This window comes from Dendrobates tinctorius, unplaced genomic scaffold (genome assembly GCF_039654945.1).
Source record: "Dendrobates tinctorius isolate UK_male_01 unplaced genomic scaffold, ASM3965494v1 ptg000396l, whole genome shotgun sequence".
NCBI lineage: Eukaryota > Metazoa > Chordata > Amphibia > Anura > Dendrobatidae > Dendrobates > Dendrobates tinctorius.
Window position 1 is genome coordinate 3,820,001 of NW_027362062.1, and position 24,312 is coordinate 3,844,312.

The following is a 24,312-nucleotide window of genomic DNA, read 5'->3' on the forward strand; positions in this document are numbered from 1 at the left end:
CATTGCATTAATACATTATAATTACTATTTTAAGCTAAATTTCACACAAAAAAACAAACTACAAGAAAACTGATGGCACCTTCCCTTTAAGCCAAAAAAAAATGTTAAAAAAATAAAAATTACAAAGACTGCTTTAATTCTGTTCCTGTACCGTATGAAAATCAGTCCATTTTTCAGGTATGAGAAAAAAATGGAAGTCTAAATGAGGCCTTTCAGAGAATCTGTCAGTAGGTTTTTGCTACCTCATCTCAGAGTAGCATAATGTAGGCAAAGAGAAGCTGAATTTAATGATGTATCACGTAGTTCACTGGGCGCAGTCGTTCTGATACAATCAGAGATTTTAGATTTAGAATGAATCAGAGCTGAGAAAGCTAGCCCTGCCCAGGCGCCCATACCACTGCTAACCCCGCCCACACCACACTCTCTGTTTACAAAGTCCATAGACAGGGAGAGGGGTCCTTGCCAGACTAGTGTAGTTGGCAATGTATTAATCTCTTTGTGATAAATCCTTCACAGTTAGTAAACAGCAGCACGCACTTTGACAAGTGACACATCCCTGAATTCTATGTTTCAGCCTCTATCTCCTGCTGTCTTGAGATTAGATAGAAAAATCCTGCTGACAGATTCCCTTTAAAGGGTTAAGACATTCCCTGCACTGTGCAAATCTGGCCGTCCAGGAGCTGGAAGAAGATGATTGGTGAGGGATGCCAGGTGTCGATTTGATTTCTGGAAAATGTCCTTTAGGCTGGGTTCAGATGGACACACTAAGACTTGTGCCATCCGCGTCCGAAAATTGTGGACATGACTGGCTCCGTGTGAACTTGATGTGCTCGGACACATAGTGTTATTGACCAGCACTGGTCTAATCCATAAATCAGACCACGCTTGTGCATGCGGTGATTTTTTTTTTTTACACATTGGAGAAAAAAGGATTTAGTTCAGCTCACCCCTCATTGATGCAGCAGCAAGGTCCGAGCAAGGACACGTCTCCACTAGGACGTCTTGGAATACTTCATAGAAAAAGGAAAGTCAAGCTCAAGGAGTAAAATCCAGAATTTTCTTTATTTCATTAAAATACAAGCATGGCTGCTATAGTCGTCATTGTGGTTTTTACCCTCACATGGGATAGCCGCACAGAAAGTGCCCAGGAGGTTCTGTACGCATTTCGAGCGGTATACGCTCTCTGAGTCTAAGAGCGTATACCGCTCGAAACGTGTACAGAACCTCCTGGGCACTTTCTGTGCGGCTATCCCATGTCAGTGATTTTTTTTCTCGTGGTCATGGACCATCGTTGGTGTGCACACTGGTTAGGGTTGGATCAGCGTGCCGTCTGTTGAGTGCACATGTGACTGACGATACCTAAACCAACACGACCTAAGGTTACCTAAGGTTCTGAACGGTTTAGTGATGAGCTAGTATACTCGTTGCTCGGGTTTTCCCAGAGCATGCTCGGGTGATCTCTGAGTATTTTGGCGTGCTCGGAGATTTAGTGTTTGTCAACGCAGCTGCATGATTTGTGGCTGCTCGACAGCCTGAACACATGTGTGGAATGCCTGTGTGTTAGGCAATCCCCACATGTATTCAGCAATCCCCACATGTATTCAGCCTGTCTACAAGTCGCAAATCATGCAGCTGCTTCGACACAAGTCTCCGAGCACGCCAAAATACTCGGAGGTCACCCGAGCATAGCTGGGGGAAAACCCGAGCAACAATGCTACTCGCTCATCACTACTAATGTTACATTCACACAACTGTGTATTGTTATATCTGGGCAAAATGGGCCATTTTTCATCCAACGTGGATCCTGGATTAATGAAACTCTATGGGCCAAAAACAGATGGCACACAGATGTAGTTAAGCGGTTTTCAGCTCATAGGGTGCAGTATATTGACATCACCATCCCTGCTTCATGATTACTCGATAATAATTACACTTCCCATTTTGCCTTTGACGTATAGAAGCTTCACGCGCCATGTTTCCCCCCTAGCACCCGTCGCAGTCCCCCCTATGTCTGCATGTCACGCTCTTCCAAGTTGTGCCCTGTTGGCTGAGCTGAGAAGTTTCAGGCCTGGCTGGAGCTTTTCACCAGTGACATGGCGGTGGCCTGACCTAGATTCCAGTGAGAGTAGAAAGGATTCCTTGTTCTGCTCCCGGTCACCTCAGAATGGAGCCGGTACGTCTTGCTCAGCCGGCGTACAGCTACCAGATGTGTGGGATCTAGATCCGGGCTCAGAAGCCTTACATCCTAGTACATGCAAGTTCTGATCAGGACACAGCAATTTTGACTTTTTTTTTTCCCAAAAAAATTATTTAATCTGTGAAAGGATAATTTATGGCTCCCGTGATGGGTTCTGGATGAGTTATTTAATGCTGCATTTCCTAAAAAATGCAAATCATGTATTTTAATTATTGGGTGCAGAGAGTCTGCACCGAAAGCTCATTGTGTGAACGCAGCCTAATAGAAATTTATCTATAGAGTTTTTTTTTTTTTACTGGCCGGATGGAAAAGCCGCTACTGGAGTAGCAACATTGTCAATGAGATTGAGAAAAAAACAACACACACACTAAAAAAAAAAAAGAAACCTGGACACATTGCTGTTTTTGATCCGTGTTGCCGATCAAACTCACCAAAGTCAATGGGTTGGAAAAAAAAAAAGAATTGCAGTCGGATGCTGTCTGAACGTCATCCAAGCACTGTCAGTTTTTTACTGACTAATGGGTAGCAGGAAGTTTTTTGCAGGTGAAAAAAATGGATGGTAATAAACTGACAAGAATCCAAAAATGGATTAAAATCGGATCAGGCAAAAAAAAAAAAAAAAAAAGGTACGTGTAAATGAGGACTTAAAAGAGTAACTCGTTATCATTTTTATTGGATAAATCAAAAATACACAAAAAAAGCAACTTTGTAATATATCTTATCAGAGAAACCTGCTTCTTTCTCTATGACTGAGCTATTCTCAATTCATAGGTAAAATGTATAAAATCTGTATACACTGAAGACTGACTCTCATTACTGTGATAGCAGGTGACAGGTGGTACTTTTATAATTTTATGGAGAGGGAGGAGCTAGAGGCAGACAGACATTCTAGGGAGGCGCTAGAGGAATACACAGGCATTCTAGGGAGGCGCTAGAGGCAGGCACAGACATACTAGGGAGGAGCTAGAGGCCGACACAGACATTCTAGGGAGGAGCTAGAGGCCGACACAGACATTCTAGGGAGGAGCTAAAGGCAGGCGCAGACATTCTAGGGAGGAGCTAGAGGCCGACACAGACATTCTAGGGAGGAGCTAGAGGCAGACAGACATTCTAGGGAGGAGCTAAAGGCAGAAACAGACATTCTAGGGAGGAGCTAGAGGTCGACAGACATTCTAGGGAGGAGCTAGAGGCAGACACAGACATTCTAGGGAGGAGCTACAGGCTGACACAGATTTTCCACTACAAGTTCTTCTGAAATAATAGTTATAGTTTTCCAAAGAACTTTACGAGCACCAACTGTCATTTCCTATCTCAGTAATGGGAAAGGCTGTATACACTAAATACAGATTTTACCTGAGAATTAAGAATTTTGAGAGTGAATTATCTGTCCAGGAGGAGAAGAAAGCAGATTTCTCTGATAAGATATATTACAAAGCTTCTTATTTGCATGTGCACAACACGCAGTAAAACAATTAAAAAAAAATCATTAATGTCAATTACAGGACCACCATAAATGGAAACTCCACAGAGGTGGAGGACTGTCCTCGCCATTGTCACAGCTCCTTTCCTGCACTTTATTCTCTCAGTAAACTACGGCGCTGATTCAGCGCTATCATTCTACAGACGGCTTTTTTTTTTTTTTTTAGGGAGGATTTTTGGGTTTTTCTTGCAGCTTCCTAGCAACAGAACCCATCAGATCTCTGCTAATCTGGCTGCTCACAGCCTGAAATCAAACACCAAATGGAGAATTAAGGAGGAAAAAAACAAAATTCTACTTTTATATTTAATCTCCAAAAAAACGCTTGTCTGAGCGTAATCTCTAGGAAAAATGCTTCCTTTTTCCCTTCCACATTTTGTCTGTTTGCAGTCAATAGTGGTCAGCCCCAAGATCAGCGTTTTGAAGATGTCCTCCCAGGAAGGTCAGAGAAGTCCAAAAATTTTTTTTTTTTTTTTTTTTTTTAATCATTATTATTTCTTTTAATTATTATTATTTTTATTACATTTTTCAAGAGACGTTCAAAAACTTAAAAGCTGGGGAAGAGTTTAAAATACATTAATTGATATTCAAGCTACAGTATATAGATTCAAATTAAACTGTTGTTAACTACAACTCCCAGCAAGTTTTAGATACTAGAAGTGGTTATTATCTCACATAAAGACAAAGAATTAAACAAAAAAAAAAAGGAAAAATTAGATTAATATTTGTCTAGTGCACATCTTGGAAACTGGAATCTTGCCCAATTCTAGAAGAATGAAAGCCACCACCGCCAGAGCTCGCTGACAGCGGCTTAGTTTCCTCTTCCACGCTGAACTATGAATGTTCAGCTGAGAGTTTCATTGGTCCGTGTGCACATTAACCGACTGAGGATGTGACTGGCCAGTATTTTAATATGGCCACCTGAATGCGGCCCAATTCTAGAAGAATTAAAGCCACCACCGCCAGAGCTCGCTGACAGAGGCTTAGTTTCCTCTTACAACCTGAAATATGCACGTTCAGCTGAATAAGCTAGTAAAAGCGTTGAGATATATTTAGGCTGACGGCATTTGGAGGGGGGCACAATTGTTGGCACTACTTTACATAGAGATAGTTTATAAGATTTATTTTACCTTTGGGGCATTTTCTAAACCAAATGTCTTTATTATGGGCTTCTCTCCTTGTGTTCGGTCAGAATCCCCTTTAAATTCTGCACACAAACATTATTACTCGCACGGCTACATAAAGACAAAGGACTAAAAAACTCAGAATGGAGCCGTCTGCCCACAGTGACGGGAAACAAACGCCAAGGTGGTGGCCGGAGAACCAAAATGAGTGGGCACCCATCATCTGCACATAATAAATCGCAGAAATCGTGTGACCATTAGAAATGGGTGACCTTAAAAAAAACGCATTTGGAGCTCAGAAACTTTTTCTTTTCCGACTAATTTGTGTAGTGATAAATAATTAAGGTACAAGTAATATTATCAGTAACGTGCCCCTCCCTGACCAAACACAAGGAGGCGCCGTGTGGAGCCGCTTTCTTCTTCTCAAGGCTTGGCTGCCCTCCCGTAACCAGTCTGCATTCTGCTGTGTAATACAATGTGACCTGTGTGAATGAATTGTGTGAGATTACCAATTTTTTTACACTCGTTAATCCCTAAAACAAGAATTTGCGATACTCTGTCAGGAGAGGTTTATGCTATAGTGATCCACATGTGGCCACCTAGTGGTTGTAATGTGAATTGCAGCTTATTTAGGGTTTTTATTTGCATGTTACAATATTATATTTAATGTTTCATGGGAATTTGGAGTCCTTAATGAAATTTAACAATGTAATTCACATCCAATATGATTCCGTATAGTGATAGCCACATTATTAAATGGGTTGTCAAGACTCAGAACTGCAGATTTATTAATCCCCACGGCGTGCACAGTGCACACTGTCAAGATTCGCTTGCAGTTTGCATCCTTCCGGCCACATACCAACTAGACTGTGTCCCATCCTTGCTCAATTCACGTCTAGTCGGCATGTGACCGCATATATGCAAATCACAATACTTGCGGTAATGCGCTTGCCCGCTCCCAGTGCTGGCGAATCCTGACAGTGTGCACACTACACAATGTGAGGATTCACAAATCTGCAGTCACATAGAGTGACTTGAACCACTAACCTGGCCAACCCGTTTAATGAGAAATGGCCAAAGATGTGTATGTCAAAGCAGTAATCCTAACAATATATTGTGAAGACATGGCTAGAAATTACTTGGTGGAATCTGGAAGCGCAGAACCCAATTTTCTCCCCAAAAAAAGGATTTGCTCCTCTTTTTACCCCTACCCTTTTAATAGTGCTAAGGGTTTCCAACTACATATAATATCAGATCACCATATATTATATCTATGGGCAGCAAGTATTTCCTAGGTTTACAGCAACCAGCCAATATTCTGTCTACAGCTGTAGTCCCTTGGCTTGTGTCACTACAACCCCAAGCATGCTCTGACATGGTAGCTGGTTGAAATCTTATTTTTACATCTGTATACACTCCAGTTGTGCCATCCGCCCGGCCTGTAGTAATAAATACGTGGCGCCCAGCACACTGCACAGCATGGCTGCCGCTCAGCATCTGATTAAATCTCACGGGTTTAATCTCTCGGAAAACCTTGTGCTGCTTTATATGATTAATGCCATGAGATAATCACCCGAAGAGGGGAGGATAAAAAAACAAATATCGCACTTTCTGCCTTCATTGTTTCAAGGGGCCGTTCCTAAAGGGGAATCATTAAAAGCCAAATGAATATATACAAAACTACGGTGAATGGAAAGGACAATGACACTGGCGGGGTCCCGGATCAGCGGTGCTCGTTACACTAGAGACCAATATCCACCAATATCTGTAACCGCTCCATGGCGGCTGAATGTCTATGAATCATCTCCTGTGATCTGCAGCGATCATATATATAGCCCAGACTGACGCATGTATACAGCAGGCCGCTCATGCACTCGGAGTAATTTGCAGACGTGACCGGTCCAATATACTCAGCGGACCATGAGAACGTGGCCGTACACCCCACTCCCACGTCCGTATTGCATGTGTGTGTTATCTCTGAGTTTTTCCCAAACAGAAAACTCACCCACCCAACTTTAGGGGTCTTTGAAAAATTTCAACAGTGCACTGATGAAATCCTAGTTACATCATAGTGCTTCCCATTTTCCACTGACTACAGGAGAAGATTAAAAAAATTGCTTTTTTTTTTGCATAAGGGAAGAACTGATGGCTCGATAATGGTAAAAACAGACAAACTGCTGAAAATATGATCAAGCCCATTGATGGAAATCGGTTTGCTTTTCTTGCTTAAGAAAAAAATATATATAAAAAGATATGTGAAAGAGGCCGCAGTTCTGACTATAAAGATGGTTCTGATGGAGCGAGATGAATTTCCCGACACAGACAGAAGAGGGCACTGTGCAAGAACGATATATGGGCCCTTAATGTGTCTGGGGCAAAAGCTCCTTGTTGCTTTGGAGGTGCATGTGACCCCCTTACCTCTTGGGTCCCTCTGCGGCTGCATTAATTGTCAGCCCCTGTACATTTCTATTTAGAAAAGAAAGAAAAGTATAGATCTGCTTAAATAATAATTCCACAATAAAACATTCCTCACGGGCTGAGTCCACATACTTGGTGCAATATCTACATGTACTGCATGTTGATTTAATCCCTGTACATTGCAAAAAGTCAACACGATAGTTGTAAAATTGCAATGTAGCAAAATAAAAAAGTTGGCACACTTTTTTTTTTTAGTAGTGTAAGCAAAAAAAATAATACATGTACTGTACACATCTTTTCAGGCCCTACGGAGACTTATCTGATATTGATCTGAGGGTTGGATCATAATCGCCAATGCAAGTCTATGGGTCCGGGGAAAAAATCTGACCACACTTGAATGCCATGCATGTGCTGAACATCTCACGGACTGTTTGATAGAAGATGGAGAAACACTTTACTTTCCCATCTGAGAAAAACTGATGACCGGTAACGCTGATGACACTCTGACCGGTAACGCTGATGACACTCTGACCGGTAACGCTGATGACACTCTGACGGGTAACGCTGATGACACTCTGACCGGTAACGCTGATGACACTCTGACCGGTAACGCTGATGACACTCTGACCGGTAACGCTGATGACACTCTGATCGGTAACACTGATGACACTCTGATCGGTAACATTGATGACACTCTGATCGGTAACACTGATGACACTGATCGGTAACACTGATGACACTCTGATCGGTAACACTGATGACACTGATCGGTAACACTGATGACACTCTGATCGGTAACACTGATGACACACTGATCGGTAACACTGATGACACACTGATCGGTAACACTGATGACACACTGATCGGTAACACTGATGACACACTGATCGGTAACACTGATGACACTCTGATCGGTAACACTGATGACACTCTGATCGGTAACACTGATGACACACTGATCGGTAACACTGATGACACACTGATCGGTAACACTGATGACACTGATCGGTAACACTGATGACACTCTGATCAGTAACACTGATGACACTCTGATCAGTAACCCTGATGACACACTGATCAGTAACACTGATGACACACTGATCAGTAACACTGATGACACACTGATCAGTAACACTGATGACACACTGATCAGTAACACTGATGACACACTGATCAGTAACACTGATGACACACTGATCAGTAACACTGATGACACTCTGATCAGTAACACTGATGACACTCTGATCAGTAACACTGATGACACTCTGATCAGTAACACTGATGACACTCTGATCAGTAACACTGATGACACTCACTGATCAGTGTGTCATCAGTGTTACTGATCAGAGTGTCATCAGTGTTACTGATCAGTGTGTCATCAGTGTTACTGATCAAACACTGATGACACTCTGATCAGTAACACTGATGACACACTGATCAGTAACACTGATGACACACTGATCAGTAACACTGATGACACACTGATCAGTAACACTGACACTCTGATCAGCAACACTGATGACACTCGAGCGGCTCTTCTCATACGATAAAATAACTGAACCCTTATTAAACTGTTTGTGTTGCGTGAGGATACTGAGAGTAGTAGTTTACTCCTAAGTAAGTGGGAGCATGTTTAAGGAGGAGATCTTGGTATCACTTGACACATGTAGCAGAGCCAGTTGTACTAACTGTACAGGAATATCCTGCCCTTCCACTGCCCACCGCCCCCTGGGACCAACTAATTGCAGCCCAGCAGGGGGCGTCCTGTAGAACAGCTTATGGCATGGGGGGGCAGAAGCTTCATTTACAATAGCAACCTGCCAGGCACAGGCTCTGCTGCCCTCCCCATAGGGTTAACCCTTGCACTACATTGATTGCAGGGTTGGAGGAATGCTCAGAATATTTCACATCAGGTTAACTCTTCGCCTCCTGGCCATTTCACAATTGCAATGATATTTTTGCTCGGGGCCAGCAGCTCAGATAACATTTCCAGGACAGTGTGTGTGTATCCGGTCATGTGTAGGAAAGTCAGATGCTGCGGATTTATCTGTGAGTTTTTTTCCTAATGGGTGATATGACTGACGTAACGTAGGTTTCCTGTACTCGCGGAGACAACACTGTTTCCTTAGATTGTGTCAGACACAAACAATTCAGCAGGCCGGGTTCTCACATCTCTTTATGCAGAAAGTTCAGTACAAATGTCCTGTTCTCTAGAGTCTTTGGCTGGGACTGTCTCTGTGGTACCACAGAATGCAATGAATGCACAGAGGTCAGTCCCATTGTTGTGTCAGGGCCCATGTTCACCGGAGGATCCTCTGGGTCCGTCTGTCCAGACCAACTTGTTCTACCAATACGTTCTTTACATTCACAATACGGGTGTGGACTGCAGAGTCCTGACTGGCAGTGGGACTCCCGACCCGAACTCCGCGGCAGCGGGGTCTCCAGACCCGAACTCCGCGGCAGCGGGGTCTCCAGACCCGAACTCCGCGGCAGCGGGGTCTCCAGACCCGAACTCCGCGGCAGCGGGGTCTCCAGACCCGAACTCCGTGGCAGCGGGGTCTCCAGACCCGAACTCCGCTGCAGCGGGGTCTCCAGACCCGAACTCTGCGGCAGCGGGGTCTCCAGACCCGAACTCTGCGGCAGCAGGGTCTCCAGACCCGACTGCCACAACCGCGGGTCTCGTGACCTGACCTACACAAGCATGAGTCTTCCTACCCAAACTACACACTTAGGCTGTGTTCACACACAGCGGTATTTTCGCGGATTTACAAAAAAAATCCGCTTAAAGGAAGCTTCCGATTCATTTTAATGCATTTAGCACTTTTTGTGCATATTGATGCGGTTTTGTCCGTGAAAAAAAAACGCTTTGCGCTAAAAAACGCAGCATGCTCATTAATTTCGCGGAAAATTCCGCATTTCTGGCTATTTTCTATGTGTCTGGGGACGCGTGGCAAAAACGCACAAAAATCATGGCAAAAACACGCATTTTCTGGGAAGGAGTCCTGTTTTTATGCAGAAATTTTCTGCATACGTGTGCACATACAGGTGTCCCAACCTGAACACCACAGCTGCGAGTTCCCTATTCCAAATTCAGCAGATTCATAGATGTATATGTTCTTAAGCTTGCAGCCAGTTCAGACATCATGCTCGCCCTCCTTAATTAAATGATTACCCTGTAAGTTATAACGGGGCCGAGATGTGTCTCTCTCACGGATGTATGGATTTCCCTTTCCACAATGGTCACGGGGTTTGCAAGGGAAGAGCTGTGTACAAGCTACTCCTGCAGACACATGATAAGGCATAAAAAGCACTGAGGTTATATCAGAGAGCTGCACTCCACCAAAGTGGGTTATCCCACCAACATCACTCATCCCCTATTCTCATGAGAGGTGATGACACGTATGATCCCCGAGAGACCCCCAGTGATCACAATGAAGGTCAATGTGGATGGAGCAGTAGTGCCCAGGTGTGACCAGCGCTGCACTGACAGCCCGGGTGCGTTGCTCCCAGCCATGCACCAATACTCCCATAGACGTAAATGGAGTGTTGGTCACACACGCACTCAGGACTTTTTCACTCTCCTTTCACATCTGTAGGACTCCACGTGATCCAAGCATAGAGTTAGCCAAAACACAAGGGGGACCGGCAATTCCATATTTTTCGCTCTCTTTTTTTTTTTTTTTTATTATTTTACTGAGAAAATCTCGTTTTTGTCTCTCTGGTTATAAAAGTGACAGGAAATGTAGGGTACAGGCAACTCTCCCACAATCAAAGCTAAATCTCATGATCGTATTCCGTTCTGACGAGTACATGAAAATGAAAGGCAAATAATACATGGTTAAGTTTTCAGAAATGCATACAGCTTTCTTAACAAAAACCATTTTCAAGTACTTTATCTGAAAGCCCCCAAAAATTGAGGGGATGGGTCCAACTGATTTTATTGGGATCTGTGTAATGCATTATTTCTCCTGTGGTGGCGCTGTAATGGAGATCAGTCCGGGTCTCAGTGGTTGGACCCCCATCGATCAACAAGTGATGAGCTATCCTGTGGATGGGTGATAAAGGGGTACTTCGGCTGGAATGAATTACCACCTACCAAGGATTGCCAGAATGGGTCGCTTTTATGTAGATAGAGCAGCAATGCGTATGCTCAACCAGCCGCTAAGAATGAATGCAACGGCAGTCAAGCACGCGCATGCTGCTCCATCTACTGGAGATCAGTCCAGGTCTCAGTGGGTGGAACCCCATCGATCAACAAGTGATCAGCTATCCTGTGGATGGGTGATAAATGGATATTCCGGATGGAACAAGTAAGATATAAAACATCTACAGCTTGGATAATCCGATAGCCCAGAACATACTGGATTATCGGACTTTTCCAGTAAAATGCCCTCTCTCTGAGCTTGCTTTGCACCTGTTAACCCGATCACACACCCTGTTGTAAACCTTGTGGTTTTTGTGCGCCTCCGGAGATGTTTTGTAGTTGCAGTCATTAGAATAGAGGTTAGAAACCCGCAGGTAAAAGTCAACTAATTGGGTAAAGAGACCCGCACGCCCAACAAAGTTTCCTACATGACACCGTCTACACCCTCCGTAATGTCACTGCTCGGTTAGTATGGAGTTTCAACGGTGACAAAAAAATAAGTTTCAGGCTGATCACAGCCGGAGGAAAAAGAAGAAAAATCAGAAAAAATCAGGAGGGGGTCACTCTGGTCATTATGTACATCTGATTCTAGCTCTGCCAGCCAAACTTTCCTGACTCCCTGAACCTGAACGACTTGTTATTTTGACAGAATGGAACGACTTTTCCCATCTTGGCAAAAACAAGGTATTAGGCAGGTAAAAAGTTTTCCTCTTAAGATCCTTGTAATGATCGTAAAACCCATAAATATATATGGATGCAAATGGGTCCAAATCACCCATACAAGTCTATGGGTCCGTGAAAATAATGGACGGCACATGGATGGCATCAGAGTGCAGTCCATTCTTAACATGGTATTAAGTAGGAGAAACTTTGCAATTTTTTAAAAAATTTTCTTGCATACATGAAACTTACTGACGATAAAAACAGACATGTTGATCGAACAATTATAAAAAATGGCCCTTTTTTCCCCCACATACTAGAAAAAAAAATGGAATTCTGAATGAGGCCTGGATAGGCAGGGCTCTACAGAGGGAGAGACGGTGGATGGTGGAAACTTGGCTGACTTTTTTTTTTTTTTTTTTAACGAGTGCATGTAGCCACTATTCTAAGATACACCTGCTGAAGCAACTCATGGGAGAAACCATGCAGGGGAATTACCGAAACAAGTCTAAACATTGCAAAAAAAAATCAAAGTAGTCAGATAACTGAATATGCAACCGCCAGAATAAATTACCTAACTTTTCAAAGCTAAATATATTTTTGCTGAAAACGCGAGGGTGATGAAAGTCATTACCAATAAAGTGTCCAACCAGACGGAAGCTATAAGGGAGCGCCGGGCATGTGAACCCGGATCTTGGGTCAAAGGCAGAAGCACGACGGATCTTACTGATGAAGTACTTATGTATTAATGCGTTTACCTGGCCAGAAAACGAGGACCCTTGAGCCATCTCATCCCTTCTGATTGGCCAACACGTATTTTATGAACAAATGCACCCTTAAGTAAATGCATTCCACCCAAAAATAGACATTTTGGAGCTTCTGCATGGTTCCTTTCCTTTGTTATGTCTCCTAGAAATGTATCAGTAAACTGAATGTGCTGCGGCTGTTGAACAGCTGTGAGACATGCAGCCGCCGCGATTTGAGCATTTATTTTTTCGAGCCCGCCAAAAATACTCGATTAAGACAAGCATGCTCGCTCAACCACTGAGGACTCTCAAGTGTTAATATTTTTCTATCTACTGGCTAACATGGTACAAAGATATATATTTTTTCCTGTATCAGTAAATTGGTAACTGCATGTCATCGGTTGGGTTGTTGGCCATACATAGCCTGGTACCGTCTAATCATTACTGGCAATATGAGACTGAGGGCGTAACAGACATACGTACAAAATCGGACCAAGATGGGACCGCAATGCTCAGACTGGCCTGCGGTTCCCCTAACCCGAGCAGGACCGCTTCATATATTTCTATGCAGCTGTTACGCTGCCGCCGGCCAGTCCGAGCATTGCAGTCCGATTTGGACGGCCATATGACTGCTCCCTGATAAGGAGAATGGTAACAACCAGTTGTCAAAGTTATTGGTAAAGGTACTGGAAAAGAGGCCACATAATTAGTATTTCATGGAAAACGTGCGGAGAGCGGACCAATCCGCTTTAAAAAAAAAAAACAAAAAAAAAAACTGACCACGATTTGATGGAACATACAGGGTCATTTCCAGGGACATAGCAATAAAACATGGAGCTGTCCCTGAAGATAATCTAGTGACCATGGAGCCAAGGAATGCAATCTACACAGTATAACAAGTGGTTCTGACAAAGTCCTCCTACCAGCCGGCCCATAGAATAAACTGAAGGACTGGTCTGTATATGTAGGTGTATATAGCGGTAGCTTATTACTGCAGGGTTCATACAACAGTCATCCTGTCTGTTCATCCCGGTAAAAAACAAAGCAGCCGGGCTCTCCCTACAATCTCATTAAAGAACAGAATCAGCCTCAAATGGCTGATTACAGAGAGCAATAGAGTGCACAAAAAAATAGAAAAAAAAATCATATAAACCTATGCTTGCAATATAACTACTATACAACAAAAGCTCATAAATAGGAATATGTGCATGCATCACAACCGCATGTACAATACCAAACCTATTCCCAATTATGGCTTCGATATAGGTTTCCTTCCCTAAACTATTAAGACAAGAAACAAGATGAGATCTCATTTTCAAGAAACAATTATTTAAGGGTCTAAAATATTAACGAAGTCCCTCCATTAGTCCAACTTACCACGGGTTTAGGTTTACTGATCTCCACTAGTTGGGCCAAAATGTCCTCATCCGAGAGTTGGCTGAAGATGTGGGCATCGTAGGCCATGGAAATGGAGATTTCTTCCATCATCTTGACAAGTCCACCGTCAAGTTGTGAGGAGGTAAAAACCTGCTTGTCAGCAAGGGTCCAAATACTGGAACCCGTTTACAACCTGGCTTTATAGATCTTAATGTAGGGGAGGAGTCCAATCTGGCGAAATTCGAGTTTCCCTTCTGTATTCAATAAGCAGGTGGGTTTCTGGGAGGGAACTGTGTTACCTAGATCCTATTCACACACGGTGTCTTGTCCGTACACCTTTCATTACTGGAGGGGTCTCAGTTTCAGTATCACAAGAATATTATCATCATAATGAAAGCTCTCAGGTCTGTAGATGGGTAGACGTCTACGGAGAGATACCAGTAACCAACACACAAACCTCACACAAAGTATGAATCGAGCTCGTCAACGCTGAGGAGTATTAGTGAAGGAGGGAGCTTAGGACCGTGAAAGTATTCAAAAAATGTCTGGAAAGCCTTGGATTGCTACATCAGCTTGTTCTTTGCGTAGAATTTTCTTTCTAAGGAACAACAAGGTTATAACCAAAACTGCAACTGACCGGCCGATCTCTGCAGGACAGGACCTCTGCAAACCATCAGTGGGTCATCCTCACGCACAAGATTAAAATTTAAAGTATCACGCACACTCAAAAAGTTATTGCAGTTTCCAAAAAAGGTATACCAATAAATTACATACATATAGATATTAAAAAAAAAAATTATTGCAGATGAATTTTATGGTTGAAGGTCCAAAAAAAGTAATAGCTATCCAAAGAAAGGTTCTCGGAACAGAAGGTGGACGTCAAAGGTCATCAACAGCCACACGACTTGAACCAAATGGTTTGGCTCACTTGTGAAAGCTCCTCTCCAAAAGGAAGGAAACTAATTTACATCCTTTTTTTTTCCTCCATAGACCACTGTCAATCTCCTTACACCACCTGGATTCTCCTTCCAGAACCAAAAACCAACAAAACTCTCAGGTTCCTTCAGTTTTGAAGCACAAACAGGAAGACATTTTTCACTTTCTCTGCACTGTTCATCCCTCTTCTGGTTTCCTCGCTTTCTTTCCGGGAGCTCAGGTCCAATATTTGCACAGAGGCATGTTGATCGTTTGCATTTCAATGGGCTGCTAAAATAGCAGCGAGGATAATAATGTGCAGCGTGGCGGTGGTGGCGGCAGCAGCGGCGGAGGTAACCTCCATAGTTCGTGCAGGCAGAGAGCAGGAAGATATTCTGTTGCCATCCTGATAACAAGGCGGCATCTAATAGGTCGAAAATAAAATATTTGATGACATCCTGGAGATTAGAGCGTTAACTGGTTGGGTGCCGGGCTCGAGCTGGAGCTGCTGCCTCGCCCCTTGACGAGGTTACGCCGAGAAAATGTGCAGATTATTTGGTGAAAAGTGGAGAAGACAGAATTCAGGCTGCGGTGAGTGGTGTGACCAGGATAGAACGAAAGCAGAGAACACCTGTCTGCTGTCCTTATCTCATTGGGAGAGGCTGCTCCCACCCACAAGCCGTAAGGAGCTGTCACTGCCAGCAGGAACAGTAAAATGTGAAATATCCTATCCCTGAGCCCTGGCAGGGTTGTTCCGAGCACAAGCATCTAGCAGACCCTGGCCACTCATGAGAAGCACAAGGAGAGTATGGCACCTGTTGCAGGCGATGTTGCCTTGCCTGGTTAGGATGATGCCCAGCAACAGGCAGACGGGGATGCGGCACAAATAAAAAGGATCCGTAGCGTAAAATAAGCGTTCGGCTTGGTTAACGATAGGAAAAATGGCATTCTGTGACCGGGGCCAGGGGGAGGGGACGGGGAGAGAAGCGCGTAGTGATACTGATCACCATTTCCTTAAAGCCACAGCTCACACATAAAAAAAAAAAAAAGAGGAAGAAGGGGGTGGTCTGTCAAATCTGTTATCTTGCAAAAGTCAGATGATCGCAATCTATGATGGCTTACTATGGATGTCAAGGAAATATCAGAAGAAAAAATAGCTATGAGGTTAAAATTAATTGTGAAGCTCCGGGAGGGTAATGTGTGTTACTAAAGAAAAAGGGCTACAGATAGCCATTGTTCTGTCTGCTCCAAACAGGGGTAAAGCACAGAAAAAAGGGTCATTACAATGGCATGCTTTAGTGCCGAATAGGGCGTGTGCACAATGGTTTTTTTGGCTACATGTTCGCGGCCCTGTCAGGGGTGCGCTTCTGTGAACCCTTAAAAAAAAACATAGTTCGGATACACCCAGGATGAAGCCATAGACTTTGATTTTCAAACGTTGAGTCAAATGTAGAGTACAAAACACGCATATTTGTACTCCGTATGAGCCGTTTACCAACCGTATCAGTCTTGGCATTAAAACATTAGCACCGTAGACTGCGAAGATGGACATGGCAAAAAAAGAAAAAGTCTCAACAGTTTAACAGATCGTAGTAAGGTTATGAAGGGAGCAAAAACATACAAAAAAAACATTAAAAACAACCAGTTTTATTAGATATAGCTAATAAAATTTGCTATTGTTTTTTTAAAAAAAGAAAAAAACTCAATAGACCAAAATCCTGAATATGTAGCCGAAATGTGGTGTGAACCCAGGCTGACATGTCCTTCTTAAACAATATATACACTAATATATACACACACACACATACATGCACAGTGGGGAAATTAAGTATTTCATACACTGCCAATTTTGCAAGTTTTCCCACCTACAAAGAATGGAGAGGTGTGTAATTTTTTATCATAGGTACAATTCAGCTGTGAGAGACAGACTCTAAAAATACAGTTAAAAAAAACTGAAAATCACATTGTACGATTCTTAAATCATTAAATTGCATTTTATTGCATGATAGCCAAGACCAAAGAGCTGTCTAGGTAAGTTCACACTCGGCGTATTTGCTGCTTTTTTTTCTGCAGCAAAACCTGATGTCTTGGCAGGAAAGAAGCTGTGGCAAAAACGCAGGTTTAGTTGCGTTTTTGGTGTTTTTTGCGCCTCTTTGTCCATGCTAATGTCCATGACTTTTCTACAGAAAAAAATGCCGCAAATAATGATACCTGCGTTTTTGCACCGGTTTTTTCAACACTCATTCAAGCCAATGGGTGAAAAATGCTGCGAATATGCTGAAAGAAGTGACATGCACTATGTCCAAAAAAAGAAGCAACGCACAAAATCATGACACAAAAAAACAATGTGTGTGCATGAGATTTCTGAAATCTCATAGGCTTTGCTGGTACTGTAAAAAGCAGCTGAAAATTAGCATAAAAAAAGCAGCAAAAACGCCCAGTGTGAACATACCCTAAGAACACCAGGGACAAAATTGTAGACCTGCACAAGGCTGCGATAGGCTACAGGACAATAGGCAATCAGCTTGGTGAGAAGGCTACAACTGTTAGCACAATTACTAGAAAATGGAAAAAACACAAGATGGACTATTAATCTTCCACGGTCTGGGGCACGATGCAAAATCTCTGGAGTGAGGATGATTCTGAGATAGTTCCTGGCTGATAGCTGACCTATATGGGAGGACCTGGTCAATGACCTGAAGAGAGCTGGAACCACAGTCTCAAACATTACTGTTAATAATAACACACTAGGCCGTCATGGATTAAAATCCTGCGGGTCATGCAAGCACATGTCCAGGCCCGTTTGACGTTTGTCAATGACCATCTGGATGATCCAGAGGAGGCATGGGAGGTCATGTGGTCAGATGACCTTCTTCTGTGTTTGGAGGAAGAAGGAGGATGATCACAATCCCAAGATCATCATCCCAACCGTGTAGCATGATGGGGGAAACATCATACTTTGGGGGTGCTTTTCCGCAAAGGAGACCGTGTGATTGCAACATATTAAAGGGAGGATAGATGGAGGCATGTATCGTGAGATTTTAGCCAACAATCCTTCCCTCAGGAAGAGCATTGAAGATGGGTTGTGGCTGGGTTTTCCAGCATGACAATGACCAGAAACACACAGCCAGGGTAACCAAGGAATGGCTCTGTAAGAAGCATTTCAAGGTCTTAGAGTGGTCTAGCCAGTCTCCAGACCTGAACCCAATAGAAAATCTTTGGAGTGAGCTGAAACTCAATGTTGCCCAGCAACAGCCCTGAAACCTGCAAGATCTGGAGAAGATCTGTATGGAGGAGGGGGCCAAAATCCCTGCTGCAGTGTGTGCAAACTTGGTCAAGAACTACAGGAAATGTCTGACCTCTGTAATTGCAAACAAAGGTTTCTGTACCAAATATTAAGTTTTGTTTTGCTATTGTATCAAATACTTATTTCATGCAATAAAATGCAAATTAATTATGTAAAGTGATTTTCTGGATTTCTACATAGGATTCTGTCTCTCACAGTGGAAGTGTACCTATTACTGACCTCTCCATTCTTTGTAGGTGGTAAAACCTGCACAATCGGCAGCGTATCAAATACTTACAGTGGGGAAAAAAAGTATTTAGTCAGTCAGCAATAGTGCAAGTTCCACCACTTAAAAAGATGAGAGGCGTCTGTAATTTACATCATAGGTAGACCTCAACTATGGGAGACAAACTTAAAAAAAAAAAAAAATCCAGAAAATCACATTGTCTGTTTTTTTTTTCATTTTATTTGCATATTATGGTGGAAAATAAGTATTTGGTCAGAAACAAGCAATCAAGATTTCTGGCTCTCACAGACCTGTAACTTCTTCTTTAAGAGTCTCCTCTTTCCTCCACTCATTACCTGTAGTAATGTTTAAACTTGTTATCAGTATAAAAAGACACCTGTGCACACCCTCAAACAGTCTGACTCCAAACTCCACTATGGTGAAGACCAAAGAGCTGTCAAAGGACACCAGAAACAAAATTGTAGCCCTGCACCAGGCTGGGAAGACTGAATCTGCAATAGCCAACCAGCTTGGAGTGAAGAAATCAACTTTGGGAGCAATAATTAGAAAATGGAAGACATACAAGACCACTGATAATCTCCCTCGATCTGGTGCTCCACGCAAAATCCCACCCCGTGGGGTCAGAATGATCACAAGAACGGTGAGCAAAAATCCCAGAACCACGCGGGGGGACCTAGTGAATGAACTGCAGAGAGCTGGGACCAATGTAACAAGGCCTACCATAAGTAACACACTACGCCACCATGGACTCAGATCCTGCAGTGCCAGACGTGTCCCACTGCTTAAGCCTGTACATGTCCGGGCCCGTCTGAAGTTTGCTAGAGAGCATTTGGATGATCCAGAGGAGTTTTGGGAGAATGTCCTATGGTCTGATGAAACCAAACTGGAACTGTTTGGTAGAAACACAACTTGTCGTGTTTGGAGGAAAAAGAATACTGAGTTGCATCCATCAAACACCATACCTACTGTAAAGCATGGTGGTGGAAACATCATGCTTTGGGGCTGTTTCTCTGCAAAGGGGCCAGGACGACTGATCCGGGTACATGAAAGAATGAATGGGGCCATGTATCGTGAGATTTTGAGTGCAAACCTCCTTCCATCAGCAAGGGCATTGAAGATGAAACGTGGCTGGGTCTTTCAACATGACAATGATCCAAAGCACACCGCCAGGGCAACGAAGGAGTGGCTTCGTAAGAAGCATTTCAAGGTCCTGGAGTGGCCTAGCCAGTCTCCAGATCTCAACCCTATAGAAAACCTTTGGAGGGAGTTGAAAGTCCGTGTTGCCAAGCGAAAAGCCAAAAACATCACTGCTCTAGAGGAGATCTGCATGGAGGAATGGGCCAACATACCAACAACAGTGTGTGGCAACCTTGTGAAGACTTACAGAAAACGTTTGACCTCTGTCATTGCCAACAAAGGATATATCACAAAGTATTGAGATGAAATTTTGTTTCTGACCAAATACTTATTTTCCACCATAATATGCAAATAAAATGAAAAAAAAAACAGACAATGTGATTTTCTGGATTTTTTTTTCTCAGTTTGTCTCCCATAGTTGAGGTCTACCTATGATGTAAATTACAGACGCCTCTCATCTTTTTAAGTGGTGGAACTTGCACTATTGCTGACTGACTAAATACTTTTTTTCCCCACTGTATTTTCGTGTGTGTGTGTATATACATATATAAAGTATATATATATATATATATATATATATATATATATATATATATATATATATATATATATATATATATATACACACACACACACACACACTTATATAACTACACACACACATATAGTGGCATCTACAAGTTTGGGCACACGTGGTCAACATTTCTGTTAAGGGGGTTTTACACATGGCGATATCGCTAGCAATATCGCTAAAGCATCACCGATTTGGTGACGCAGCAGCGATATTGCTATGTGTGATACTTACCTCCGACCGGCTCCCCCGCTGTCTGTCGCTGATCGCACGAGATCATCCACTTCTCGTCGGGCGCTTCCTGCTGGCGCCGACGAGCGACGTGTGGAGGCGGGCGGGAGGACGTCAGCATCGCCGCGTCTGAAAGGTAAGTAACGACCGCTGTATCGCTGCTGCGTCGCTGGTGAGATCTGCCGGTGTGGCAGCTCACTAGCGACCATTTAGCGATGCACCAGCGATCCTGACCGGGTCGTATCGTGGTCGGGATTGCTGGTGCATCGCTAAATGTAAAGGGGCCTTTACTTTGAACAGGTAAGCAAATTGAAGATTAAATAATCTCTGAAAGGCCTAAAGTTAAAGATGACACATTTCGTTAGTATCTTAGACAAAAAAAGTATATATAATATTCTCATTTTTTACATTTTAAAAATTACAAAACGGAAAATGGGTCAATGAGAAAGTTTGGGCACTCTGCATGTTTAGTACCTAGTATCGCCCCCTTTTGCAAGTATCTCAGCTTGTAAATGCTTTTTGTAGCCAGACAAGAATATTTCATTTCTTGTTCGAGGGAATTTCCTCCATTCTTCCTTGGAAAATTCTGCCAGCTATTAATATTATACATTTTTATAGCGCTTTACATGTGAAAAGGGGCAAATATAGACAAGTACAATAAACATGAGCAATACAAGATACACATCTATATATATAATCGTCCTATCATGTCTGTCTGTCTGTAACTGAAATCCCGCGTTGACGATTGGTCGCGGCCGCAGCTGTTTGTAACGGACTGCGACAGGCGCAGTCGGGCGCAGCACTCAATCGGGCGCAGGGCTTAACTTGTAAAAAAGAGAATTAGGCAATGTGCACACGATGCATTTTTCCTGCGGATCCGCAGCGGATTTTACAGTGCAGAAAAGCTGCGGATCCGCAAAGTGATTTACAGTACAATGTACATCAATTAAAAAAAAAAAAAAAAGCTGTGCACACGCTGCGTTTTTTTCCGCGTTTTTGTGCGGTACAAAAAATGCAGCATGTCACTTCTTTTGTGTGGTTTTCCACCTGCTCCATTCTCCAAATCCGCAGGGGGAAAACCGCAGTGGAAAACCGCACAAAAACAGGAAGAAATCCGCAGGAAAAATGCAGGTCATTTCAAATCTGCGCGGAAAAATCCGCAGGAGGAAAATCTACGTGTGCACTTAGCCTCAAAATAATAAAAAAGGTTATACTCACTTTCCGACGGCCTCCGATCTCCTTTCCACACGCCCGGCCTCGCGGTCCCAGTAATGCTTTGCGCCTTAGACCGGAGATGACGTCACTCTCGCGAGAGCGCGACGTCATCAGCGGACTAAGCCGCAAAGCATTACTGGGACCGCGAGGCCGGGCGCGTGGAAATCTGTAAAAAATAGAATTAAAATAATAAATACTTTCCGACGGCCCGCAATATCCACTCCATGATACATGCACTCGGCACCTTCCGGTCCCAGTAATGCTTTGCTCGAAGGGCCGGAGATGACGTCACTCTCGCGAGAGCGCGACGTCATCAGCGGTGTTTCGCGCAAAGCATTACTGGGAAGATGCTGGGCGCGTGGAGATCGCAGGCCTTCGGAAGGTGAGTATATAACTTTTTTATTTTAACAGAGACCACGCATACCAGGAAAGGGGGGTGAGGGGCCCATGCATACCAGGAAAGGGGGGTGAGGGGGACCATGCATACCAGGAAAGGGGGGTGAGGGGGACCATGCATATCAGGAAAGGGGGGTGAGGGGGACCATGCATACCAGAAAAGGGGGTGAGGGGGACCATGCATACCAGGAAAGGGGGGTGAGGGGGACCATGCATACCAGGAAAGGGGGTGAGGGGGACCATGCATAACAGGATTGGGGGGTGAGAGGACCATGCATTGCAGGATTGGGGGGTGAGGGGACCATGCTTACCAGGATTGGGGGTGAGGGGACCATGCTTACTAGGATTATGGGGGTGAGGGGTACCATGCATATCAGGATTGGGGGGTGAGGGGGACCATGCATATCAGGATTGGGGGGTGAGGGGGACCATGCATATCAGGATTGGGGGGGGGGAGGGGACTATGCATACCAGGAAAGGGGTGTGAGGGGGACCATGCATACCAGGAAAGGGGGGTGAGGGGACCATGCTTACCAGGAAAGAGGGGTGAGAGGACCATGCATACCAGGATTGGGGGGTGAGAGGACCATGTATTCCAGGATTGGAGGGTGAGGGGATCATGCTTACCAGGATTGGGGGGTGAGGGGTACCATGCATATCAGGATTGGGGGGTGAGAGGACCATGCATATCAGGATTGGGGGGTGAGAGGACCATACATATCAGGATTGGGGGGGGCGAGAGGACCATGCATATCAGGATTGGGGGGGTGAGAGGACCATGAATATCAGGATTGGGGGGGGTGAGAGGACCATGCATATCAGGATTGGGGGGGTGCATTATTGCGCTGGCAGTGAATATTCATTTCTCTGTAGTAGCGAGCACAGTGTCATCCGCAGGCTTCCTGTAGCGGCCGGGCGGTCACGTGTCCCCGCTACTTAAGAGAAATGAATATTCACCTCTCAACACTCCCATAGGTTTGGAGCGCAGTGAATATTCATCACCTTAAGTAGCGGGGACATATGATCGCCCGACCGCTGCTGGCACCAGAACAAGATGCTGCGAGGGAATGCAGGCACGGTAGGCAGGATGGTGTATATATTTTTTATATACTTTTCTGATAGGGGCCATGCATACCAGGATTGGGATGAGGAACCATGCATACCAGAATAGAGATGAGGAACTATACATACGTGGATAGGGATGAGATGGCCATGCATATGAGGATGGGGACGAAGGGGCCATGCATACAAGGATGGTGATGAGGGGAATATATGCATACAAGGATGGGGATGAGGAACCATGCATACTAAGATAGGGATGAGGTGGCCATGCATACCAGGATGGGGATGAGGGGGTCATGCATACCAGGATACGGATGAGGAAGCCATGCATAAGGATGGGATGAGGGAGCCATGCATATCAGGATAGAGATGAGGGGACAATGCATACCCAGCTTATACTCGAGTCAATAAGTTTTCCCAGTTTTTCGTGGCAAAATTAGATGCTTCGGCTTATACTCAGGTCGGCTTAAACTCGAGTATATATTGTACATTTTGAACTGAGGAAAGGGTAACTTGAAAATGCTTTGCTATCTTCTTAAAGCCTTCTCCTGGTTTGTGGGCCTCCACCATTTTCAGAGTGCGAAGCAGCTGCTTAGAAGAACCCATGGCTGCTGGTTTTTGGCCCAAGGTTACAGGATTATAAAGCTGGGAAATTTGCATCATCTGGCCTTTCCTAACGATGATAGTGAGCAAGTCATAACCCTAACAGGCTAATTAAAATCTGAAACCTTGGTCATTGTTATCTGAGCACACAAATCTCAAAGGGTGCCCAAAGTTTATCATTGGCCCATTTTCCTTTTTTTAATTTCTAAAGTGTAAAAGATGAATATATATAAATTGTTTTACTTAAAATATAAAGGAAATGTGCCATCTTTAACTTTAGGCTTTTTAGAAATAAGGTCATCTTCAACTTGCCTAACTGTTCACAATAAACACAATAAAAGTTATTTTGACCAGGGGTGTCCAAACTTTTACATGCCACTGGATATATTATATATATGTGTATATATATATATATATATATATATATATATATATATATATATATATATATAGTGTGTTGGCACCCTTGAAATTGTTTCAGAAAATGAAGTTCTGCTCCAGGAAGA

General features: G+C 43.7%; 1 protein-coding gene across 8 annotated transcripts in view; it reads right to left on the reverse strand.

The window, feature by feature from the left end:
• The window catches only part of RABGAP1L (RAB GTPase activating protein 1 like), a 336,048-nt gene that overhangs the window by 20,349 nt on the left and 291,387 nt on the right, over nucleotides 1-24,312 (reverse strand). The window contains exon 1 of one of the 8 annotated variants that reach the window (XM_073563619.1): nucleotides 14,144-15,967. The exons of 6 other annotated variants lie outside the window; for them this stretch is intronic. In XM_073563619.1, coding sequence (XP_073419720.1) covers nucleotides 14,144-14,254 — 111 coding nt within the window. In that variant the 5' untranslated portion in view covers nucleotides 14,255-15,967. Of the gene's footprint in view, nucleotides 1-14,143; nucleotides 16,638-24,312 lie in introns of those variants that run through there. One more of the 8 variants, XM_073563623.1, reaches the window with a different exon arrangement.